Source organism: Anoplophora glabripennis, unplaced genomic scaffold (genome assembly GCF_000390285.2).
Source record: "Anoplophora glabripennis isolate ALB-LARVAE unplaced genomic scaffold, Agla_2.0 scaffold719, whole genome shotgun sequence".
NCBI lineage: Eukaryota > Metazoa > Arthropoda > Insecta > Coleoptera > Cerambycidae > Anoplophora > Anoplophora glabripennis.
The window spans coordinates 123,823-132,698 of NW_019416803.1; the positions used below are offsets into that span (position 1 = coordinate 123,823).

General features: G+C 33.0%; 1 protein-coding gene across 2 annotated transcripts in view; it reads right to left on the bottom strand.

The window, feature by feature from the left end:
- Positions 1-8,876, bottom strand: part of LOC108913639 (vacuolar protein sorting-associated protein 13) — a 108,843-nt gene that overhangs the window by 63,781 nt on the left and 36,186 nt on the right. For both annotated transcript variants that reach the window (XM_018719214.2, XM_018719215.2), the window contains 2 exons: positions 2,643-2,914; positions 2,404-2,592 (listed from right to left, as the gene is read on the bottom strand). In XM_018719214.2, coding sequence (XP_018574730.1) covers positions 2,404-2,592; positions 2,643-2,914 — 461 coding nt within the window. The remainder of the gene's footprint in view (positions 1-2,403; positions 2,593-2,642; positions 2,915-8,876) is intronic.

Consider the following 8,876-nt stretch of genomic DNA (forward strand, 5'->3'; position numbering starts at 1 on the left):
CTCTTACTGCGCAAAGGTATAGAGAAGAAATTATCGCTCCTTTTGTTAACCAGCTGGAAGAAAACGAAATTACAAACTTTTACTTTCAACAAGATGGCGCAAGGGCACATACGGCAGGCGAGACGATGAATATGTTGAGGGAAGTTTTCCAAAATCGACTAATAAGTCTCAATGCTGAACATGAATTTCCACCGAGGTCATGTGATATTACGCCGTGTGATTTCTTTTTGTGGCCTTACCTTAAAAACACTATTTTTGAACTGCCTATTCCTGATTTAAACCATCTGCAGGCTCGACTTATAGACAAGATTCGTGAAATTAACAATACCCCGAGCATCTTAGAAAATGTCTTTAATTCTTTGAGGAACAGGTGTGAAAAGTGCTTGGAACAAGGAGGGGGACACTTTCAGCAGCTGCTTTAATTTATTGTTATAACAAGGAGGGGGACACTTTCCGCAGCTCCTTTAATTGTTTGTTATTGTTATCACGATTATTCTTTAAAATAAAGTTATATAGTCATTAACGTTATTGAAACTGACAGGTGCTATACAGCTCGTTGAAAAATGAGATTAAGTTGGTCGCTATAAGCTACTCCCTACGTCCAATGTGTCAGAGCCAACTTCGACCATGTTTTTATTTGAACGCTCGTTACAAACATATACCTACCTAACAAAATGGTATTAAATTTCAATTTTCCAACGTCGATTTTGACCATGTTACTGGATCAAAATCAAACTTTGAGGTACTCATTCGACGCAGAATTTTATACTCTGTAATTATTGTAATAGTGAGGTTTTCGCTAGAAACCATAGTTTGAAAGTTATAAGCGAAAAACTGAAAAAAGTCCGGAAATTTCCTGTTTTTTTGCTCACTAAAAAGTCTCACCAGATCGTACGAGGTCGCAAACTTGGTTTTACATTACCCACAGTATACCGAACAATATAAAAAATTAAAACCTTTTAACCTATTTTACCTAACCTATATACTCAACTATACCTCCTTAAGCAGTGCTTTTTTAATTTGTGAATCTCAGTGTCAATGACCTCTTACATTGACCTAGTTTAGCTGAACTATAGTACTGTCACTGTTTATATTTAAGCAAAATCCCATCACATTCCAAACGCTTTCCAAAGGAATGGAGGTTAGTCAGAGCTGTGCTGCTGAAATGCCATAACGCCTTTGAAAGGCTTAGGAGACGATGCTCGTAAAGTGCCCTTGTGTGGTGTAAGTGTATAACCTTATAAAGTGATTTATTTCAATGTTCAGTAACGGTACAGTATACAGGGTGTTCCTAAATAAGTGTCCCAACGGAAAACTGTAAATTCCTCTTCCATTTTTCTCTCCGGGCTTTCGTTTTCGACATACACGGTGTCAAAACTTTAATTTTTTTTTAGTTTTTCGCCAATATCTTAGGAATCGTTTGAACTACAGGACTGAGCTTTTGTACACACATTACCACTATTAATATCTACTTTTTCATACCCTTCTCGAATTCATTGGACGTGCCAGTGGTGGAGATTTTAAGGTATCGTAAGGGTTTTCCCCCCCTAAATTTTACGCCACTGGAAAAATTGACTTTTGACAGCAAATTCTAAAGCGCCAATGAATTTTACACAATAAGAGTTCTCTTGGTTCATTGCTCTAAAGTGAACCTTTTTCAAGAAAAATGACTTTTTATGAACAAAAGCAAACATTTTGCTAACGTGAAGTTAAAGTGTCCATACCCGCATATTTTCTGAATGACATGACAGGACTAGGGTCGAGGACAATAGCCTTCCAAATCCATCAATTTCTGGACTATTAAAATCTGTGCCAATCACAACCAAGGAAATTACTGCTAGGTCTAGTAGAAGGGTTCGTTTCCCTGTGTGGGTACACATGTGACAAGAAACAGACGAAAATCTGCAACACGGGACACACACACACTTTGGTTCCAGGAAAAGGGCCACGGCAGATTGGCGTCAAGGACTAAATACTGATACCTGCGAGTGACTCCACCAAGCACTCTCCAACAAACGCTCGCCCGGACAACATTTCTTTTCACTGCCACTTTTGTTTTCAATAAAAAATACCTTTTATTTACCGTTGAAAGTGAGTTTCATTTTGCTGCACACCCAAAGCAATCTTCATATGTATGCGAATTAAGAAAGAGTTGATATATTTAGAGCCTATTTTTTGTCTGGAGAAAACATAAGACGATAACAGATGGATTATCCCGACCGTCAAGTACCAAATAAGAAAATGTTTGTAAGATTGGTTCAATATTTATGAGATTATGGAGCTTTGAAACCAATATACTAAAGTTGGACAAGCTCAAAGAATGAGAAATTTGGAAACAGTATAATTTTTAAACAAGCAGGACATCCTCATTGTTGTATTAAAAAATTTAATGCTCCTTCTCACCTCAAGGTGTAAACCTTTGTCCTGAGGAGTTGAACCGGCAATGCTGATGTTCACGGGATAGAGAACATTGCCCCTGGTTTCTTCACGATGTGCTGGATTATAATTGCATGTGTAGAGTTGAAAATCTTTGATAATTCCGTTTATCACTTGATGGGGGCCAGCAAAACGCAATTTTACCAAAATTTCACTCTATCAAAAAACAGTTATTATTTTGGGACGAACAAACCCAAACTACCTACATTTAAAATCATTGCGTTTGTATCTATGTTGTCCATGTGTTCCACAAGAATGATATCCGGCTTCTCCAACTTCAAATTTATAGTCATCTGGGATTCTTTTTCTGGCTGCTTTTCAGGTAGTGATTGTTTCGATTCTTCGAGTTTGGTTTGGGACTGTTTATTTTCAGTGGTTATAGCGGGCTTTTTAGTACCGGCAGTGCTGAAGAATTCAGCAAGTTTCATGAGGTAGTCCACTGAGAGTATGATGGTGAAACTGAAAATCCTAACGTCAACTGTAAAGGATAAAAAGAAAATATTCAATACTTTACTACAATTTACAGCTGAAATAAAGTAAAAAATAGGAAAAATACAACAATTATTAATAGCTCTAAATAATATAAATCTGACTTGTGTCGGAAAAATATAATTTTGAGTTTTAAATGAGAAAATTCAACTTACAAGTCCAGAACTTCTGAATCTCGTCAGGAATTAAGTTAAGTTAGTTGAAACATTTGACTAATAAATCAAATTTTTCTCAGTTAAAGCTCTGTCATATTTTTCTGATTTACAGATTAGATTTTTTTCAATCAGAATTATATTTGTCAGACTTATACAGGCAAATCCGCTTCTCACTATAGGGATCTCGGAAACGGTAAGACATACGAACTAGCTTAAATGGGAGTAATCAGAGGACCAATATTATGCCTCTAAAACATGATTAGTTTTCGAAATATTTGAAAAAAAAACTAAATTTTGGAAATCCATTTTTGTTTCATTTGGGCCTTGTTTGAGGTGATATTGAAAAAAGAAGAACACTTCCTCATGACAATTTTTGCCCTGTATCGAATGGCATAATCAATTTTTATATGCAATATTTCGTCTCTGCACAACCATCAATTTCTTTTTTTAAATATGACCTTGGAAATTTTATTACATTTCTTGCCAGCCTTCATGACCCCCAATACTGTAATGCTTCTGCCCGAACCAGATTCGGGTGTTTTGTCTCGAAAAATTCATCTTCAATGTTCCGGAAAGACGAAACGACCTGTATACTGGATATTTTTGGAAACTTAATTTTGAGTTCTAAATATGAAAATTGTACTTCTATACTGGGTCCTCCCAAATAGGGTTAGAAAGAGGGTGGAATTCTGAGAGGAAAAGTCCTGCCGTTTTTTTGTCTGTTGCACCCTTCATTAAGGAAGTAAGTAAAGTACCCAATCAGGAACACGCTTTAAGGGAGTGCCAAGCGGTAGTAGAAACATGGTACAATCAGTAAAGAGGCTAGAGGGGTATCGCAGCAGCGAGCTCGCCCTACCACCACAGACGATGTCAAGGCCGATGAAACACGGAGAAAAATAACGCAAGAAATTTTTTTCATTTTAATAATGATTTGACGATTCAGGTAAGGAAAACGGCTCGACCGATCAATTAAAAAATTTATAGGCCTCATGGGCATGTATTGAGCTAAAAAAAAGCTACAAAAATTGGTACTATTTGCAATATTCGCAAAGTAGTCGTTGATTTTCCAAAACAGAAGTCATTTTTTGCACTTTTTCAAATTAATACTGAGTATAAATTTTTTAATCTCAAACATAACAAAAGGCTCATAAAGAGAATTGATTAAAATTTGTGAGATGTTCAGAAACCTAAAAAAGGGGGTGGAAAGAAGAAATTAATATTAAATGAAGATGAGAAAAATGCAGTTCGGCATACAGTATATCATATATAATCACAGAATTTATATTGTTTACCTATAATTTGTTAATATTTCTAGTTTGATAGAAAAATAACTAATTTTTTTAGATTGATAGAGAATTGTTGTTAGTGTTTTCATTTGATAGAATCATATCATAGGATTTATATTTTGTTTTCATTCTGTAAATATTTATAGTATATCTGTTATACAAGGTTTTTGCTTTGAAACTTCATTCTCCTTATAAAAAAAAGAATCGTAATGGGGTGCGATGAAGGGATCAGTTCATGTCTGGAACCCTGTTCCTACAAAAACTGCATCAGAAATTAAATGCATAAAGTTAATAAAAGGAAGAATTTTGAAGTTCTATTGTAAAAATTGCTTGGAAGATGAACCAAAAAAAAGAAATAATAGAGGAAATCAAGAAGCTCAATACAGTGGTGAAGAAGCAAACAAGTAGGATAGAAATTCTCACTGAAGAACTACTGATGCTGACAAAAAAATTTGAGAAATTAGAAGAAAAAAGTACAAAACAGAGTAATGTTATAGAATCAGCAGTGATAGAAATAAAAAGCAATGTAAACACAAACCATTATACTCCCAGACAGTAGCAGGCAATAAAGTAAATGGAAAAAATACTTCTAATAGTAAAGACCCAGTTTTAATTGTCAAACCAAAGGAAGTACAAAGTAGTGATAAAACAAAAAAAGATATTAAGGAGAAGATTGATCCAAGCAGATTAGGTGCTGGAGTTGCTGGATTGAGGGAAGCGCATCGGGGTCAAGTGGTAATAAGATGTGGGAATGAAGAAGCTCGAGAGAAAATTCAGAATAAAATATGTGAGGAAATGTCAGGGGATTATGATATTAGAAAACCAAATTTGAAATATCCAAGAATTAAAATTATTGGAGTAAATGAGGAAGACGATGACACAGATGACAATCTCTTGAATGCAATAAAAGATCAAAATTTAACAGAACATGGATCAGAAGGATTTCATTTGAAAATAATAAAAAGGATAAAAAAAGCAAATAGAGAAATTACATTAATACTAGAAGCTGACTCAAAGACACATAATATACTGTTAAACAAGGGCAAAATTTTTATAGGATGGTCGAGAGGCAAAGCTTATGATTATGTTCATGTTGTTAGATGTTTTAAGTGTTTAGGCTTCAACCATATGGCCAAGGACTGTAAAAATAACAATATATGTTATAAATGTTCATTGGAACATACAGGAGAATGTAGAGACAGATATAATAAGTGCATAAACTGTAGCAATGCAATTGAAAAGTATAAAATAAAGATAAAAGATAATCATAATGCATTAGATCCAAAATGTCCTTGCTATATAAGAATATTAAACAGCATCAAAAGGAAAATTGATTATTTGGATGATCAATAGCAATTAGCAAATTTCAAAGATAGAATACATCATCGTAAACATCAATGTTTAACCTTGAACACACAAGGCTTTCTACATAATAAAGAGGAAATAGAACTACTTATACATACTTTACAACCAAATGTAGTTTGTTTAACAGAGACTCACGTTACAAATGATATACAGATATCTGAAATTGAAATAGATGGTTATAAACTAGAAATTTGTTACTCCAATAGCACACACACAGGAGGAGTTATAATATATATTAAAAATGAAATATCCTTCTACAATATAAAAAATTTTACAGTCGAAAACAATCTTTGGTGTGTGGGAGTGCAAGTGCAAATAAATACGGACAATTATAATATAATAGGTGTTCGGTTCATGTTTTTTGTTTGCTTGTACAGCCCCTCTATGTGACGCATGTAACATGTGATGTATGAGAGTGCGAGCTCGGAACGCCAGTGTTAACTTGACTGTAATACAGGAAGGTCGATTTCTAAAATAAAATATCTGGTGACACAATACGATATTCGTTTCAATAATTATTCTACAACAACAATCACACAATAGGGATATATCATTCGCCAAGTGCAAGTAGGGCGGATTTTTTGAACAATTTGGAGAATCTGATAGAAGAATACAGCTCTAGTAATATAGACAGTATTATAACAGGAGACTTTAACATAGATATGTTGAGGGACACATGTTATTCAACACAGTTATCGAGAATTATTATGGAAAATGGATTTATACAGTTAGTAGGGGAACCAATTAGAATTACACAGAACACTGCAACTTTGATTGATCTGCTAATAACTAATTGTGATACTATAACACATAAAGTGCATCATACACCAAAGATAACGAATCATGCTTACATAACCATAAATTTTCCAGTAAAGAGTAATAATAATATATATCGTATAAGGAAATGTTACAGAAGTTTTAAAAACTATAACAAGGATGCCCTACAAGAAATTTTAATTAATACTGAGAGGAACAATGACAGTGCAAACATTAATGTGTTGACAGAAAATTTAATTAACTGTATTAAAAATAGTCTTAATAATGTTTGTCCCATAAAGGAAATTGTAGTTCCAATCAAATATGCAAATAAAATGTGGATTACAGAAGAAATTTTAGTGGCTATGAAAGAACGAGATAGACAATATGAAGCAGCTAGAATTACAGGAAGAGAAGAGGAATGGAATTCATTCACAGAAAAACGGAATAAGGTAGTTACAATGATAAGAAAAGAGAAAAAACAGTATTATGAAAACAAAATAGACCATTGTAAAGGTGATTCGAAGTTGATGTGGAAAACATTGAAACAAATGAATAAAGGGAAACAGCATGTTTCTAAATGTATTAAATTTAATGAACAAGAAGTATCGGATGAATTGGAGATTGCAGAAAAATTTAATGACTATTTTATAGAGAGTGTGGTAGAGATTATTCATGATATACCAAAATTTGATTTGTACACAAGTCATGATTTTGGAGTTGATTGTAGATTACGCGAATTTAAAGTCATAGAAATGAATGCATTGAGAAAAGTTATTGATGCATTACCAAATAAATCAGGATGTGATGGGATTCCCACAAATATTATTAAAGACACATTTGAAATCATCGGCAACAGGTTTTTGGATGTGGTTAATTGTTCTCTTCAGTCGGGCGTTTTTCCAGATGCATGGACTAATTCATTTGTTACACCTATACCAAAAGTTATTAATACTATTTTATGTGACCAATATCGACCAATCAATTCATTGCCAGTTTGTGAAAAAGTATTGGAATTGGTAGTTAAAGAACAATTAATAAATTACATACAAAACAATAATATCATCATATCAGTACAATCAGGATTCCGAGGAGCACATTCATGTGAAACTGCATTACAGTGTATTTTGGACGACTGGGTATGGGGAATTGATAATGATAATATAGTAGTGGCTGTATTTCTAGACTTTAAACGTGCATTCGAAACCATTGATCGAGGTCTTCTTCTCTCGAAGTTACGAAGTATTGGAATTAGAGGAAATGTTTTGCAGTGGTTTTCATCTTACATAACAAAAAGAGGACAAAAAACAAAATATGGTGAGAGAGTATCTGGAAGAAAGGAAACTAAATATGGCGTACCTCAAGGCTCAGTATTGGGTCCTATATTATTTATTATTTTTATCAATGACATTCTCTGTTGTTTAACTGATTGCAAAATACATCTGTTTGCAGATGACACAATGCTTTATATGTTTGGTAAAAATGTTAATGATATTATAAGAAATATTAACGGGGAACTAAATAATTTATATGCATGGCTTTGTGACAATAATTTGAAAGTAAATATTGATAAATGTAAGTGGTTAGTATTAGGCAAAAAACATACATTGAATAAAATTTCGATAGAGGATTATATTAAATTAAATAACGAGAAACTAGAAAGAGTCCATCAGATAAAATATCTGGGTGTGATGTTGGATGAATGTATGTGTTTTAAACAACATACCGCATATATTGTTAAAAAAGTTGCCAAAAAAATTAATTTCTTAAGGCGTATATCTAAGGATTTATCATTTTTTGCCAGACTGACCATTTATAAAACGATAATTGCGCCACATTTTGAATATTGTTCAACAATTTTATTATTTTTAAATAACAATGAGATTCAGACTCTACAGAAAATGCAGAATAAAGCTATGAGGATTATTTTGCAGTGTAGTAGATATACTCCAATACAGGACATGTTAAATGCATTAAATTTTATAAACATAAAACAACGAATTTTGTTAAGAACGTTACAATTTATATATAAAATAAAAAATTTGCTCTTACCTAGCTATTTGCACAGTAGAATAACTTATGTAAGAGATGGACATGTTTATAACACTCGCCAAAAGGATGACTTTTATATAGAAAGACACAATTTATTAAGAACTAGTAAATCTTTATTTTACCAGGGTCTTATGCAATACAATAAGCTACCAGAATATATAAAAAATTGTAATGGGCCGGTTAATCATTTCAATAAGCTAATTGTTAGTTACATTAGGTCACTACCAGGGTAAACTTTTATATATTTCTATTTTAAGGATTTTTGTTGCTTGAGTTTATGTAATCGTTTGTATGTATAGCATTTGCTAAATAAATGTGTATCTATCTATCTATCTAT